An 18,157-nucleotide genomic window follows, 5' to 3' on the forward strand; every position below is an offset into this window, starting at 1 on the left:
ATGATTTGTTCGTGAATCAGACATCACTAGTAATTAGTTCGAGCCCCACAGCCACCACCATTGTGTCCTTGAGTAAGGCACTTAACTCCAGGTTGCTCCAGGGGGATTGTCCCTGTAATAAAGGCTCTGTAGTCGCTTTGGATAAAAGCGTCTGCCAAATGCATAAAATGTAAAAATGTAAATGTAATCCTGGGTTGTCAGATTTCACACTGTACACATTTGCAAATACTTGGGCAAATGGATGAGGTTTCTTTGTATTTGCATTGATTAGACAAATACAGCATGCAAGGGTGTAGATTTGGCTTGAACTTTGGGGGGTTGCAATGTGAAGCATTTACATGTTTCTATTGATCATGGTACAAATAATGGGCGTTACACCCCCCATTTTTACATGACCTTATTATACATGAGACAGTCTTTAAATTTGATTAAAAATAATCTTAGTCTTTCCTTACTATGGGTATACAGACATGAGACTACATGAGTCCAAATGAATAAACTCCCAGATGCAGTTTGATATTCAAACAAAATCCAAATAATAAACAGAAAAAAAATCAGATTTAGTGCATAATAAGGGACTTTAAACTGTAAACAAGTTCGAAAAACACAATGGGCTCTCATTTAGAAATGACAGAGATTTTGAAATGACAGATCTCCATTACGTATATACGTATATATATATATATATATATATATATATATATTTCACCAGATGATGTTAAATTAAAAATAAGGTTTATTATTATTCACAAGATATGAAGTTGAAGACACAATGTATGTGCTGACAAGTAAAGTTTTCATATACTCTCGATTTATGTAGATTACTTGATTATCTAATTAAAATGGCGCCGGCCACAGTAGATATCGCTGTAGATTTTTGCAGAAAAAAAAGCAGCTATTGACACAGATTAATCGGTAAAACCAATATATCGGCCAAGTTCTAGGCTACAACCTTTACAACTCTATACTATTCCCAGTCTTTATTCTCTCATATTTACCGCTGACTTCCCCCGAATATACCTTATCCACTGCAGCGCCATCTTTGGTAATGACAACGAGTTTGTGAGGCATAGACTTGCAGTCTCTTCAATGGGTTGTATAGTTGTTTAAAGTGTTTTGGGATCATTTGAAGAAATCTTCGCAGATGACACGAGTTGTGGAAAATTAGATGTGATCAAGGAGCTTTTTAGATAGATTAATACATTGCATGTCATTGAAGAGCGTCTATCCCTCGCAGACTCATTTTCATTCCCATCAAAAATCAAAGATGACGCTACTGTGGTTAATGATCTATAGAACTCTCATTTCTGTCTCACCAAAATGGGTAACTCATACTGCATCAAAATTAAAGTCAAAAATACCATGTAATGTATACTTATATACAAAATAAATCAATTACTTATTAACATGAATTCAAAAATATTTACTCAGCTGTGAGTCTCTTAAACTAACCCTTCTTACCCTCATAAATGTGGGTTTAAAGTGGCACTAAAACTCTTTCAAAATTAAAATTGTGAAACATTGTTTAACCCAGGCTTAAAACTGGCCTTTACCTGGGGTTTAAAAATATATTATACCAGGGTTAAGTGTATGATGTAAAAAGACAATTTCTGGTGAATTGCCAGCATTCACCACTTTGCTGGTGACTATTTCACATTCATTACCTTACGCTGAACTCTCTTTTAAGAATGCATGAGGGTGTTTTGGGAATTCTTCTGGTTTAGGATTCTGCAGTCCCCTTGAATGACTTCTGTATTTCCAAGTGTTATCCTCTGTTTAGAGATCCTGCAAATAGAGGAAGGAAGAGGAAATGGGGATTTTTCACAGCAAATGCCTAACTGAGCTAACTGCCTAATGGCATATCACCTGATATTGTATTCTCAGGGTCCTAAAGGTGACTTGGGTTTGCCTGGGCTTCCTGGATCACCAGGCCTGCCAGGAGAAAAAGGAGAGAGGGTGAGACTGTCTCTATTAAACTTCTCTGAAAATGTTCTTGTTGAGCTTGTTGATACAATATCTTAAAATATCTCTAAATGATCTTTTAAAATAGCTTCCCACCCCACAGTATAACATGAACAGACAAATCATGTTTCATGGTTTCATGGTATCATCCATGCTAAACCTTCTAGTAGGCCCTTAAATAAATCTAGATTAATGAGACTGCAAAGTGACACGAATAGTTATGCTACGATCAACATCACTATTATAAAAGTCATTGACATCATGGGCTCTTAAAAAACAGATAAACTCTTCACTCACAATGGAGTTTTCCATTGAGGGATCCACTTTCTCCAGCCTTAAAGGAATTAGCAATTATTTCCTAAATGCCCCAACTGATGATTTAAAGCAGAAAAAGCTTTGAAAGCACAATGAGGTTTTTGAAAATAAAAATGGCCCTTTAAGACTAGTAGATGATTTCCTTAATACATTTGAAGCAAAAAAGTATTCTGTTGTAGTAATGAACTCTTCAAGCACATTGATATCCCTTCGAGATAAATATTCATTCTGAATATGTTATTTCCCAGGGTGAAGGAGGTGAACCTGGACCAAAGGGAGAACAGGTGAGAGTGTGATTTACATTATCATCAAAAACTGCACAGCAGAACTGGACTGAATTCACAAATACATCAGATACATTTAAAATAATAGAAGGCAAATGTATGACAGGCTCTATATGTAACAGATATAGCTGTTTAGATGTGTATACTGTAACTGTATATATACAGACAGCTTAATAAACCAATAAACCAAGTAATTTTATCAAGTAATTTTAAATGACAGTTATTTTATCATGGTGTTGGTAGTAATCACACAAAGTGGGCTGCCTAAAACACCCTTAAACATGGAAAGTCACTGTAATGCGCAGCCTCGAGAGGCTTATTGTTTTTATAAAATGCTGGTAAGAGCTTTATGTTGAAAACAGGGATCAATAAATAATTACATTTATTACTTTGAAGGCTGAACTGTGTAATTACTGTGCCACCGAACGAAATTGCAAAAATAAACATTGTTTTCAAACCATTACAGTGATTTAAGTTTACTAAGAGTAAAAGCATTCATTGGCACAATGTGAAATGACTTGCCTAAAACCCCTTTAACTGTGATACTGTACTGTAACACATGAATGGCTTATTGCTTTATTTTACAACGGCTTTGAACGTGGCTCATCCAATCAAGATTGTAGATCCGGGACAGTCCATTTTTACAATGAATGTTTTACAGTAATATAACTTGTGAACTTGTAGAAATCTATTAAATGATCTTCTTTAATGGTCATGTTTGTTGTTATAGGGAGATCAAGGTGCAGAGGGAACACCAGGAGACAAGGGAGATGTTGTAAGTTGCATTGTAATACCTAGATGAATGTTACAGGTATGCATGTGGTATGCTAAATGTGCACTGAACACTGCAGTATTATCATATTTTTAAAATACTGTTTCCTCATTTCTTAGGGTGACTCTGGAGAAGCTGGAGCTAAAGGCGAAGTATGTTTTTGATCAACTTTTGTTCTGTATTCTTGCTTTAATATTTATGAATTATTGACTGTGGTCTATTCATTGGTCAGCTCTGATTTCAGAGATCCTTGAAGAGTTTAGCTTGGCTTCCTCACAGTTCAGCTCTAGCTTTCTTCTCTAGTTATCAAACATAACTTTGAACTGCAAAATCATTGTAATGATTTACTGTATAAAAGACACCAGCATTATATTTATTCATGTTCTCTGGTGTAAATTCAGGTTGGTAACCAGGGAGAGCCAGGTAAGAGAGGCCCAGAAGGTGCCCGTGGGCAGCCTGGCATTGAGGGGCCTCCTGGTAGTCCTGGACCACGTGGAATGCAAGGGGATAGAGGGGCACCTGGACCACGTGGCACACAAGGGCCAGCGGTATGTTTCAGATCTTTCTAAGAGTAGTGATTTTTTACTATGCTTAATAAACCATCAACATGTTAGGTTATATAAGGAGGCTATAAAATCCATGGCCTCTATTCTATGTCGCTAGTAAATCTCTTAAGGCTAGGAGAGAGAGGTTTACACACTGCACAGCTACGTACCATCTGGCTACATTAGCACCTTTTTTATTTTGCGCATGTCTGAAATGCATGTCTGTCTAAGTTTTGACATCAAGACCTGGTAACATGCATTATATGTTTTTTATAATGAGCTGATTTTTGATAGTTATCAGTGTCTTATATGTAAACACACTCATTAATAATAAATAATTCGCTGATATCCAATCAAATCTTTGAAAAGTTGCTCTACTAGTCAGAAGCAGAAATACTATTTATTATACTTTTTATCATTATATCATTATGAGACCTGAGTGTGACTGCTGTGTGCATTCTCCATTCCCTTTTTTTTATTTGTAACTAGTAGTCCCTAAGAAATATGCCAAATAAATAAATAAATAAATATAATAAAATAAAATAAAAAAATAGATCAAATAGTTTTCCTAAAAATGTATGTCCACATATGTTGACAGTGGGACTACGCTGTAAAATGCTCCCTTGCTCCCTAATTAGGGAATGACTTAACCTCCAGTGTGCTGTCTATCTGCACTGGTCTCAGAACAGTTTGAAATACACCTTATATACAGCCTATTAAAGCAAATATTTTCAGCTTTTGGATGCATTTATTGCTTCTCTATGTGATAATGCACAATGATTAAAGGATATTTTAGGAAAATTAGCCTATGGTCCACGTACGTGGTCATTGTGTTTAACCACGTGCCATTTCACGATAAATTGATGCAATTTTTTAAATGGCAAAAGTAGATCAATCTAGAGACTCAGTTTTGTTGCTGTTTCTCCCAAAGACAAACTCAGCTGAGATTGGGGCCATGTTGTTTTGTCACATGACTTGGTGCGTCGAAAGTTTGACCCTTTAATGACAGCTTAGAGTTTCCTGAACTAGGATCAGTCGGTTTAAATGAAATTAAATGATGCATAGCGTATAACGAAGACAAAACTTAATGTCCACGCATGTGAACACAGGGTATCAAGAAATTAAATAATAAATGTATGATCTATCACACCAATTTGTCTACAAAACTAATTTGAAATATTTATCAAAAGATCAAGATCAAAAAATCATGAGAAACATTTGTGGTTTGAAAAGAAAGAAAGAAAACAGTATATAGTGGATTAAGGTGTCATAAAGAGGATTGTGTTTTTTTTAAAACAAATCTCCTGTGTCCCCAGGGTAAAGAACCAAGGGATCAACACATCAGACAAGTGTGCATGCGTGTGATGCAAGGTGAGTGTGCAAGACAAGATTTTAGCAATAAACCACTTTTCCATAATTTTCCTTTAATACATGCAGAGCCTCAGTTGCATATTGACTTCAGAACCACAGAACTTTTCAGGCAAGAGAACAGATAACCACTGACCACAGAAGGTAAACCAGAGTTAGATGAAAGCAAGGAAGTGTGAAAGATTCTATTTGATTCCACCTTGATCCACAGAAACACTACTAAAGTTAGCAGTCAGTTATAACTCGCTCTCTTCCTCTCCACCTCCTCTTGCCAGCATACCACTGATTCCCTCATGTCTTTTTCACTTGCATTTCACAGAATAATTCATGTTCATTTCAGCTGATCTGCACTTTTCGCTCATAGTGATGAGTTTTTTGCTTCCTGCCGACCAAACCCTCCCTGAAAAAATCTTGAAAGTCCAGTCAAGCATCCTGCTCTGTACATTTTAGGAAGTTTTCTGACTGGCACTTAAAATTCATTGTACCACAGCCCCTGCTCAATGGCTCAGGGCCTGGGATTGGATTCTGTTCTTCATGAATAATTGCTCTTCCCTGTTATCCTTCTCCCAATTTAAAGGAAGTTGTAAAAAAAAAGGTAAAAATACTTTCCTTATATGCTCAATTTCCCATCGCAAATTGAAAATGGAGAGGAGAGAGCACCACTTAAAGAGTGAATGAGGACAAATGAAAGCATTAAGCTTTTGCAACGTTCTGCGACACAGCTTTGATTAAATACTGAAGAGGAATAAGCTAATTATCTGCTGATTTACAAATAAATATCAAATTTATAACAAAATAAATTTAGAATTGGGTCAGACGTTTGGAACCCCAATGGAACAGCAAGTTGTTTAGCAACAGACAACAATCAAAAACTAAACAGTTCTTGCCTCTTTACATTTTCATGCAGTTCGAACAGTCTCAGAAACTTTAACATGCTGTGTTTAGTTTCAGTGTCTGAGGAAACATTTAACAATATCAAACAATGATAGCAGATGTTTTAACTGGAGTGATAAAGAGATTATAAATGTTGGTGCATCTATCATTATGAGGACTGTCCATAGACATAATGATTTTTATACTGTACGAACTATAGATTCTATCCCCTAAACCTAACACAACCCCTGAACCTAACCCTCACAAAAAACGTTCTGCATTTTTACATTTTCAATAAAACATAGTTTAGTATGTTTTTTTAAGCAATATGAATTATGGGTACACTAGAAATGTCCTCGTAAACCACTTAAACCTGCCCACACACACACACACACACACACACACACACACACGCACGTTGGTACTGGTCATTAAGTGGAGTCCCCATAGAAATTATGATTTTTATACTGTACAAACTATATATTCTATCCCCTAACCACACTACACATACCCCTAAATTTAACCCTCACAGAAACCTTTTTACATAAAAAAATAAAGTAAAAATAAACATTGTTTAGGATGTTTTTAAGCCATTTGAATTACAGGGACACTAGAGGTGCCCTCATAAATCAAATGTATAGCATACTACCCTCGTAATTACTAGTATATAAACCAAAAGACAACTCACACACACACACACACACACACACACACACACACACACACACACACACACACACACACACACACACACACACACACACACAGACACCACAATGATCTTTAGATCCCTTCATACTCTGGGTTAAAAATTTCAAGTATGAATAGCCCAAAATTCCAAATAGACGTTTGATATTATTAAATAAATGCTTTAATATTGTGTTAAGTACATAGATTTTTGAAAATACTCCATAAATGTGATGGAATAATTAAAAGACAAAGAGTTGAAATATGTATCAACCTCAAGTAGGCGCCCTAACATTAGCACAGAGACTTAACACACAAATCACACTGCAGTCAGAGTGCAGTGTTAGATGACTCCAGTTAGTGAGGACAAACTCATTAGCACATTTGCTTTTGGCTATTTCAGAGCAGCTGGCCCAGTTGGCTGCCAGTCTGAGGAGACCCGAGTCTGGTGCGGCCGGACTGCCCGGTAGGCCTGGTCTCCCTGGTCCTCCGGGACCCCCAGGTGACAACGGCTTTTCTGGGCAAGCTGGAGCAAGAGGACTCCCCGGACTCAAAGGGCCTTCAGGACTTATGGGTGTCAAAGGGCCAAAAGGTGAGCCATTATGGGAGTGCCAATTTGGAGAGCATACTGTGATTTTGCCAAGTAGGATATCCTTGTTGGTCCTGGAACAACTTTTATTTCAAACAATTCGATTTTACGGTTAGGGCTGGGGCTATAACAGTACTCTTATGAATCAATAATTTTCCTGATTTAAGGGGTATGTTACGAGTTAGCACAACTGGCATGTTTGTTTGACAGAAATGTTATTCCAGGGCCAACAAATATTTTATGCAACATTTTTCACAAGTTCTTAAAATTTGCACAGTACTGTATATATACTCTGGCTGCCAAACGCTTGGAATAATGTACAGATTTTACTGTTTCCGAAGGAAAATTATATTTTAATTCACCAAAGTGACATTCAACTGATCAAGAAAGTATAGTAAGGACATTACTAATATAAAAAACAGCACATCACTATTTGAAGCATAGCTTCATTTCCAGCAACCATCACTCCAACACCTTGAGTAATCATGCTAAATTGCTAATTTGGTACTAGAAAATTGCTTGTCATTATATCAAACACAGTTGAAAGCTATTTGGTTCGTTAAATGAAGCTTATCATTTTCTTTGTGTTTGTTTTTGAGTTGTCACTGTATGCAATAATCTGGCATGTCTTAAGTTCAACATTAAGTAAAACATTTAAAAAAAAGAAACAACATTCTCTAGAATCTCATCAGTAAATCGTTGTTTTGAGGAATAAAGGCTATACAATGCTTGAAATTGCCAAAAAACTGAAGACTTCATACAAAGGTGTACACTACAGTTTTCAAACACAAAGGACAACTGACTCCAACAAGTACAGATAGAAATGTTTAAGGCCAGATACAACTAAACAAGAGGATAAGTGCATCAGAGACTCTAGTTTGAGAAATAGATGCCTCACATGTTCTCAGCTGACAGCTTCATTTAATTCTACCTGTTCACCACCAGTTTCATGTACAACAGTAAAAGAAAACTCAGGGTGCAGGCCTTATGGGAAGCATTGCAAAGACAAAGACACTTTTGAAACAGAAAATCAAAAAGGAAATGGTTAGAGTGGGCAAAGAAACACAGACATTTGACAACAGATCATTGGAAAAGAGTGTTATGGATCTTAACCCCATTGAGTATGTGTGGGATCAGCTAGACTGTAAGGTGCGTGAGAAGTGCCGACAAGACTCTTAAGTGCTACAGGAAGTGTATATAATGTCAACTGAGTATCTGGACAAACTAGAATGCCAAGTATCTGCAAAGCTGTCATTGCTGCACATGGAGGATTTTTGTATGAGAAGTCTTTGAAGTAGTTTAAGAACTTCTGAACATTTTTGTCAAATTGTAATAGTAATTTTTCACGTTATTAATGACCTGACTATACATTGTGATCAGCTGAATGCCACTTTGGTGAATAAAACTACCAATTTCTTTTCACAAGAGTAAAATCTGTACATTATTAAACATTTTGGCCGCCAGTATATACAGTACAGTGCAAGCTTTATGAACTTGTGAAAAATTTTGCATATTGAGGATTTGCATAATGTTCATTTATCAATTAATGTCATTCTAAGTCCTAAAATAGCTATATCAATGCCTTTAAAACAGCACCAATTCTCTTAGGTACACCTGGACACAGTTTTTCTTGGTTGTTGGCAGATATGATGTTCCAAGCTTATTGAAGTATTCGCCACAGTTCTTCTATCTATTTAGGATGTATCAATTGTACTCTTCATGTAATCCCAGACTGACTCAATGTTCAGTGGGGGGGGGGGAGGGGGGCATGCCATCTGTTGCAGGACTGGGGCATGCCATCTGTTGCAGGACTCCCTGTTCTTCTATTTTAGTCTATTGTATTTGCAAGAGGAATGTTTGGGAGTCTACGATTTATATTTCCTATATACACACTAAAGCTGAAGATATAAATAACAAATGTACAGATAATCGCATGAATAAGTAGATTTAACCAAGTTGGTGAGTATATATATATATATATATACACAGTCTGCCACCAGCAATCATACCATGGTCTAAATCACTGAGATCACATTTTTTTTTCATATGGCAGTTAATGTGAACATTAACTGAAGCTCCTGACCTGTATCTGCATGATTATACTGTAATCCGATTACATTACACTGCTGCCACGTGATTTCTGATCAGATAATTGCATGAGTAAGTAGATGTACAGGTGTACCTAATAAAGTGGCCGGTGAGTGTATATACTGTATATTTACATGTTTATAATGTATATATACAGTATATTCAAACAGTATAGGGAAGACCAGGACTAGTTGTCACTGTAATTGTATGTTTGTTATAGCTCTTGGGTATACAATCAAACATAACCAAACCTAACCACATTGGCATAGATCAAGGGTCAACTATATTATGAAGACAGATTTTTACAAAATGTAATTTAAATCTGTTCTTAGGACAAAGGTATTTTTCATTGAAGTCAGGTCAGGACATGTTGTCACATTTTATTGGGGCAGATTTTCACGTGTTTTGAATGTATTACATTTATTAAATAAAAACATTTTTTTTTTTTGGCCAAAACAATGTTTTGAAATTTTTCTATATTTCCATTTTAATTTATGTTATTTCGTGAATTGTTTTGTGCCTCATAATTGCTTTATTTTGTAAATTTGGCAGATAAGTCTAATATGCTGTTTAATACAGGTTTATATAAAAAAAATATTTTCACATGAAACCTATGCCACTGGTTAGGGGCAGGTTCCTTTGTGAGAACTTGCCCATACCTAGACAATAGCATTCCTATTCATCTCAATGATAGATGCTTGGCTGGAGCAAGACCCCCCCATAAAACTAAATGTAAACTAAACTAACTATGTAAACTAAATTTTAATTTCTTCATCAGTGAATATGCTTTATGGTAGCAGAATTGTTATGGCTGTTAACACAAGGGCTAACTGGCCCATTCTAACCTGCCAAATCTTGACCCCTTTGATGTTATGAAAGAAAGCTCACTGTACCCTTAAAAATCAGCTCAAAAGTTATCACTTAAGGCACATGAAGTTTGATAATAAATCAGAAGTGTAGTGTATGTAAAGATAAAGTCATGACACTATTTCTAGTATTGAACTGTACGTGTGTGTGGGTACTTGTTACAGGTGAGATGGGAGACAGAGGGGACAGAGGACCTACAGTTCGAGGACCCAAAGGCATGCCGGGACCTCCTGGCCTACCAGGTAAGTTCTGACTGTGTTTTTAATGTTCTGCTTTTGTTTGTCAGTGAAAATCACAGTTCGTCTACTTCAGAATGACCTAACATTTTTTTATGAAATTCAGCTTTGTTGTCCTAAATTAAAACACTGTTAATGAATGTTGTCTGCAAACCAATTAAATCCAAAGCAACATATTTAATAAAAACAATTATGCTGGAGTTATATTTAGCTCCATTCTGGTAATTGACTTTTGAAAACTATATTAAATTGGTATTACATTACGCTGTCAGACTTCTTATGAATTGGATGTAAATTAAGTCTTTTGTTTTTTCCTATATACTGTATGTCACTGTCAATCTGTCAATTGAATTAACTTGTCGGTTTAAATAGGATTTCATATTCAGTCACTTTCTCAGTGGTGTATTTGAAATAGACAGATGAGATGGAATCAGCATGCTGTTTGCCGGTGTCATAAGTTTCAGTGTCATCCAGAACTAAAATATATCTTGAGACATTTCATTCAGGAGTTTGTGGGTATTTCTAAAGATAATATTATAGCGATTCTACCTGATATGGCAGTTGATGTTTAAGGAATAATTCACCCAAAAATGAAAAATCTTTTATCATTTACACACCCTTATGTCATTTCAATCCCATATGACATTCATTCTTCCATGAAGTGCAAAAAGAGATATATAGCAGAATGTCCTAGGTGCCCTTTTCCATACCGTCACAGTGGATGGGCACTGGGGCTGTCAACAAAAGGATGAAAATGAATTATAAAAGCACCATAAAAGCAGTCCATTAGACTCATGTGCATAGAATATACAGCTCCGGAAACAATTAAGAGACCACTGCAAAATTGTTCAAAATTAATGTTCAAAAATGAACATATTTGTTTTATTCTATTTAGTACTGACAACATTTCTCCCAAATTCTAAGTACAATTTTTGTCACTTAACTCATTTATTTGCAGAAAATTACAAAAAAGATGCATTGTTTTCAGACCTTGAATAACGCAAAGAAAACAAGTTCATATTCATACACAATACTAATGTTTTAATTTAGGAATAGATTCAGAAAACAATATTTGGTGGAATAACACTGATTTTCAATCACAGCTTTCATGCGTCTTGGCATGCACTCTACCAGTCTTTCACATTGCTGTTGGGTGACTTTATGCCACTCCTGGCACAAAAATTTAAGCAGCTCGGCTTTGTTTGTTGGCTTGTGGCCATCTATCTTCCTCTTGATCACACTCCAGAGGTTTTCAATGGGGTTCAGGTCTTGAGATTGGCCATGACAGGGTCTTGATCCGGTGGTCCTCCATCCACACCTTGATTGACCTGGCTGTGTGGCATGGAGCATTGTCCTGCTAGAAAAAACAATCAAGAGTTGGGGAACATTGTCAGAGCAGAAGGAAGCAAGTTTTTGTAACAGGTTCAAGGAATGAGGAAACACGAGACAGTGAATCCAACTCAAAGGTAAATATATTAATAACACAAACACTTTCGCTTGAATGCACAATGGTGTAGCTACAGGTTCTGTCATGAAAACGGCAGCAGCCAACACACACATTCGTAGCTTGTCAGCTGGGTTCTCTCTCTCAATCTGAGGTTTGGCCCCTTTTTATTTCCCCTGTCTCTCACTGTGAACATAGAAACTATTACCGCTTCCTCTCTCCCCAGACGAATGCTCGACCACGCCCTCGCCTCAACATACACCCACTGTCAGAACGGCCGGGGGAACTATACGGCCTCCCCTTTCCGGAACTACTGTTGCCAAGGATACAGGGATCACTTTTCTCCATGGTTTTACTAGGTTGAGGTGGTAAATCTGACGCGCACCGCCCCTATCCATACGCATTACCTCATGGTCGACTTTCCAGAATTGCCGTGTGACCTCAAAAGGCCCTTGCCACTTTGCGAGTAATTTCGAGCTTGATGTGAGCAGCAATACAAGTACTTTATCTCCCTGTGCAAACTACTATTGTTAAGCTTCCATGTTATATAGCCGGGAATGACATTCTTGCGCCTGTAGCAAATTCTCCTGTGATAGTCGCCCCAGTATGTGGAGTTTTGCTCTCAGATCAAGAATGTATTGAATTTCATTTTTGAACATCCCCATGAATGCCCGGCCATTAGAAATGGGCCATGAGATGGTTTAGTGTTTCCCCTGTCCCTGGATTATGCCATTGGATTATGATGAGCGGCCTGGAATTACATTTCCCAACGGCTCTTTGGTACCAACAACTGCGTCATATCTTCCTTCATGCAAATGTCCTGTCACTCTATACAACCGATCTTTTATAATTGAAAATATGTATATGTTGAGTGTGACGCCCGGCTGAAGACATTGACCATCACTCACTATCACTTGGTCAAACACGTGCCTCAGGTTTTTGTCTCACGACTGCTCTTGGGGGAAATCCCATATCGGGAATTCACTAAGGGAATGTCTCAATATTATGCTTTTTTCAACTGAATATTTCTGTGATGGTCAATATAGAATAATCATGAGTACCCCCCCGTGCCCACACCTCACCTTCACCCAATTATTTGCCTCCAATGTCCGTACTGAACCAAGCATTGATGAATGGAGGTTTGATTACAACCAGAATCCACCAAGGCTTGGTATGTACCCTTATTAATTCTCATGGGTATTTGATGCCTGCTTGATCGGGGCAGTCTGTGGGGTGTCGGAGATCCAGATCAAGGCCCCCACCACCATTACCAGACACTGCTCTTGGACATGAACCGGCTCCCTGCAACTACAGCAGACCGGCTGAAGCCTCCCATCCACACTTGTGGCAGCAGACTCCTTCACCTGAGAGGAAGAGAGGGAAGAGACAGGGTTTGTTGCAGCAGGGAACCCCCATGACCAGGGAGGCGGTCTTGGGGGAATATTCCCCCGTTTCAGGAGAAACGGAACAGGATGGAAGGAAGGAGGGGTGGGAGAGAGAACAGGAGAAAGGGTGTGGGGCGCTCCGGCCCCTGGATATGCTGCCAGATGGTCTTCCGCCAGCTAGACCGCTTCGTCCAGCGATGCCTCTCGGTGGCACTGGACCCACTCTGCCATCCTCTTCAGCAACCGGGAGACAAACTGCTCCAGCAAAAACCAGATTGATGACATCCTCTGTGTCGCTGTCCTCCTTGGCCAGCACCCACCATCGGCAGGCATCACGGAGCTGCTGAGCAAAGGCAAACTAGTGGCCAAAATTATTAATGACTCCCATTGCTCTGCACAGATTTTTGTCCAATCAAATGCTCTCTAGAGCAGGAATGTCGCTCACCCTTATACCACCTGCCACGACTAGCAAGTTGTAAGTCATGGTTCATGGCTGTGACGCAATCAAAGCCTATTAGCTATTTAGGAAAAAAGGGATGATTTGGCCCCAAACTTTGGTTTAAATAAGGAATTATTTTTGACATTTTCCACTTAATACCAAATTAGAGGTTTTGATGGGAATTAAGTGAAGATAACTGACCTGTTTTTGTCTTGCAGGTGAACCAGGAAAACCTGGATATGGTCAAGATGGCCGTGATGGTGAGCGGGGTCCACCTGGTGTCCCGGGACAGGTGGGTGTTCCTGGGCCTCCTGGTCGAGCCGGCCCCCCTGGTTACTGCGATCCTTCAGCCTGTAATCTCAGTGCAGGGGCCGCTCATCAGTCCCTTAAAGACTCTAGCATGAAGGGACCAGGTGGCAACTAAAGCCACAATGTTGGGACATCAGAAACCGTTGGATTCAGAGAGACTAAGGGATTCTGCGAGAATCACATTCCAATACATTCCCATCGCCTTCGCAGACATATTTACAGTTGTACCAATACACCTTAAAGGGTTGAGTGTGTTTTTGTGCCAGTGCTACATTTGTAATACTTAAAACATTTTTCCAACATTTTTCCAACATTTTGTCTAGTAAACGGCAACATTATTCAAGCATAAGACCTGTTCTGGATACCTGTTTTTTTTTTCCCCCCTTATCTGTTGATGAAAATGTGGTTTATTTTTTCACAGAATGTTTTTGCAACTTATTGTAAAATTCACAGGGTGCTTGTTTTCCCTGAAAGCCATTTCCTGTAGACTTTTCTTATATATATATATATATATATATATATATAAATAGAAGACAGTAATATATGTTTTTTATCTTCTCTGGGAATGCAACGAATGATGGCTCTCAGACCATGAGGCTTTTATACATTTCTAGGTTGCTAATACTGTGTGCCAAAGATAAATTTGCCAAAAATGTTCATGGTGTTTGCTGTTTATACGGAAATGACTGCGAGGGACCTACTCTCAGAAAAAAGGAGAGAGGATATACATGTAACATATTCACTAGAAAAATGCATATATGTCATTTCATGGTATTTGTATTTATTTTACATAGATGTTTAATGAAGATGACATTAAAGTTTGTACAGAGATCCAAGGGAAACATGTTTGAATAAATTGTAATGTTTTTATATGAACTCAAAATAAACGTAGGTCTCCAACATTCATAAAAGTTTTTTTAAGTGACGTTGTTTTGTTGAACAGCCCGACTGCACTTATTGCAACTTTTTCCCCCACACTTAGTTCTCAATTAAAATAAACCACCAGTACCTATATTTGACAAAAACACTGTCAGATTAAAATTTTAGTGTAGATATTAATTAAGAGATGTTGGCAAATGGAAGTCTATTTATTTTCTCTGTAACAGAATGGAGTGAAGGGAACTTGAACTAAGAATTACACAAATCTTAAGGTTTAATGTTACTAAATTTTAACTTCAATTAAAATAATTAAAAACTTAAATCCAGACTAGATAATGGTTATACATGAAGGTAATGCATGTTCATTAAATTATGTTAGTTGAACATTTTTGCCCCTAAATATAGTTGCCCCAAAAAGCATATGGACCCTTAGCCACATTTACTGTAAAATATATAATTTATAATATGTGATATAATATGTTATAATATGATATGAAATGTCATTGAACCAAGAGGAATTTATTTTAAAGAGAGCACAAGCACATTTTTTCCAAGCAAAACATTTCACAAAAAGAAGTTTGTTAGGCTTTACATTTCTAAAACAATAGACAAAATGTTTATAATTCTGGTAAAATAAAAACTTTTTCTGGTTGTCAAACTTAAGTGGAAAAAGTCCACAATTAATGTGATGAGCTAATGTACATCTGTGGTCACTCTGCTAGGACTCTGCTTTGTGACTTCCACTAAAAAGGATCACTTGGGACCAGTTGTTCTAAAGTAAATGTAAATTAGTGTATTATGGTTTTTTTTCATCGTCAGTATATATAACTCATGGACACAACAAATGCAAGAAAAATAAAACATTAAATGGAATGCTGAATGTCTGTGAAGAACTTGAGCATTCTGAAAATACAAAGCATAAAAGGTTTCAAGAGTACTGCAAATCCTTGTAGAGGACAATTGTTAAAGATAATGAAACATGGGATTGGGCTGTGGTCACACAAATATGAGAAACACACAATACAGTAAACAAACATTTAAAGGTGGCACAGACCTAATCAAACCTCATAGGGGGTTACACAGTGACAGCATTAACATATACTGTATATACATGACAACAGTACAATACATTTATCCAAAATAGTATATCAAATTCAAACAAAAGCATTACATTTCTACACACTAAACATGTGTTAGTACATTCTTAGCTTAATATGTAACAGTCTATAAATCACAATAGCTCTTTTATGCATTGTGGAGTAATGCTAATATAATAAGCTCAAAAACACAAGCATCATGTACTGTTTTGATGAGTATATTTGTGTAAGTTAGTGTTAAACTAACACATTCAATTATTGTCTTCCAAAATTCCGTGTTCCTATTTCCTCTTGAACCATATGGATTTGGTTTGTAAAGGCCCTATGAGTGCTATTACAGACAATTATTGTCAATTGCATTTTTTACTTTGTATTTATGTACCTTTAAATAAAGTTGCATATTGAGAGACACGCAACACAACTTTAACACATGTCAATTTAAGTACATTTATTAAAACAATGTACAATTATGTAATTATGCAAACCAAATGCAACCACAAGAACAAGCCAAAAAAATTACAAATATATGACACTGTATCTGAAAAAAAATTATCTATTTTTAACAGAACCAAGATACTGAGTTTGAGTAGTTTGTGAAGCAATGCATATCAGGTAGATGTGTAGATGTGGTCTTTTGCTTGAAGACTACCCTTGAAGTAAGTCTACAGTTTTAGCCCTTGAGAAAAATATTAAGAATATCCTTGGAGTTTCCGTGCTCATTTAATATCTTTATAGGCCATACTTTTAACTAACAAAGATCTACAAAACATCATAAATTACTAAATAAAGTCTGAGATCAATATTTGTCTAAGATAGAGCTTATTTGAAAGGATTCTCTTATATACTGTAGAAATGCAGTAAGCTGATCTATCCCAAGAGTCATATTAAATGTACACTAAATAATTCAAATATGAGGAGAGGTAGTCTGGTACATTACATAAAACAAAGAAAAAACAGGGCAAAACCGAAAAAGGGGATGTTCACACAGAATACGTATTTGCGCCCATCTGTACTGTGTTTTTAAGTGTTTTTTTCTAGGTAAACATAGACAGGCACTTTTGACCATTTGCGCTGCATTTTTCAGCATTTTAAAGACGTGTGTCAAATTAAAACTAACTTTTAAAAAGCTTCTTGAGATACATACATTCTGTTCTATGAATTGCGCTGCCTCTAGCTTTTATTAAATGCAAGAACGTAATCTGTCTGAACACCCCCTAAAGGTTTACTTTGTCACACCAAAGAAAAAAAAAAGTGGGTAGAAAGAGATGACCAAGGTTTTTAGATTAAAAAAATTAAATTAGCCCAAACATGTCCCAAAAAGGAGAGTGTAACACAATTATCATACACCCATATAAGACACCATAATCTTTCCAAAAGAGGCAGATGGGTGAAGTCAAAGGTTCAGATTCACTTCTGATTGAGATTAGCGTGCAGTAAATCTCACAAGAATCACTTGAATCTTGATCAAGATTTAAAAGGTATACATAAAATGGGTGTTTTAGCTGAAAATAAATAAACTTAAATCAACCCACAAAAAAAAAAAAAAAAAAACTCAACCCTTGTAAAATTGTACATCAATTAATAAATTACATAGTATGGTCTTAAAACACCTTGCTGCCTGTGAAAAGTAAAATATACAACCTTTAATGTTAAATGGTTTGCCTTTTAAAAAAATTGTGAATATGATCTTGATAAATATGCATTATTATTAAAAAACAAATATTCAAGTAACATGAAAAGACGTTTCCCATATGAAGCAAAAGAAATCAGAGATAAATATATTAAAAGGCAAAATAAAAGGCTTTTCGGCACTCCACAACACTTCTTTGGGAAAAACAAAAACAAAGTAAATGACAAAATATACATACAACACCAATATGAAGGTGTTTAAACAGTCAGAAAGGAAGAATATTTATTTTCCTGTAAACAATTAAAGCTTAATTAAAATTGAAGCTCAGTTACAACAATAGTTTTTTTTCCTCAACACAGCAAGATCACCAATTATTTTTGTATAATGT

At 36.6% G+C, this 18,157-nt stretch overlaps 1 protein-coding gene across 1 annotated transcript in view; it reads left to right on the forward strand.

The window, feature by feature from the left end:
* Positions 1 to 15,074, forward strand: part of LOC127661128 (collagen alpha-1(IX) chain-like) — a 28,486-nt gene extending 13,412 nt beyond the window's left edge. Inside the window, exons 24-32 of the mRNA XM_052151706.1 lie at positions 1,885 to 1,956; positions 2,526 to 2,561; positions 3,292 to 3,336; positions 3,453 to 3,485; positions 3,735 to 3,881; positions 5,195 to 5,249; positions 7,210 to 7,398; positions 10,515 to 10,592; positions 14,073 to 15,074. Of these exons, the coding sequence (XP_052007666.1) occupies positions 1,885 to 1,956; positions 2,526 to 2,561; positions 3,292 to 3,336; positions 3,453 to 3,485; positions 3,735 to 3,881; positions 5,195 to 5,249; positions 7,210 to 7,398; positions 10,515 to 10,592; positions 14,073 to 14,278 (861 nt within the window). The 3' untranslated portion in view covers positions 14,279 to 15,074. The remainder of the gene's footprint in view (positions 1 to 1,884; positions 1,957 to 2,525; positions 2,562 to 3,291; positions 3,337 to 3,452; positions 3,486 to 3,734; positions 3,882 to 5,194; positions 5,250 to 7,209; positions 7,399 to 10,514; positions 10,593 to 14,072) is intronic.
* Positions 15,075 to 18,157: the final 3,083 nt, after the last annotated feature.

This window comes from Xyrauchen texanus, chromosome 20 (assembly GCF_025860055.1).
Source record: "Xyrauchen texanus isolate HMW12.3.18 chromosome 20, RBS_HiC_50CHRs, whole genome shotgun sequence".
Classification (NCBI taxonomy): domain Eukaryota; kingdom Metazoa; phylum Chordata; class Actinopteri; order Cypriniformes; family Catostomidae; genus Xyrauchen; species Xyrauchen texanus.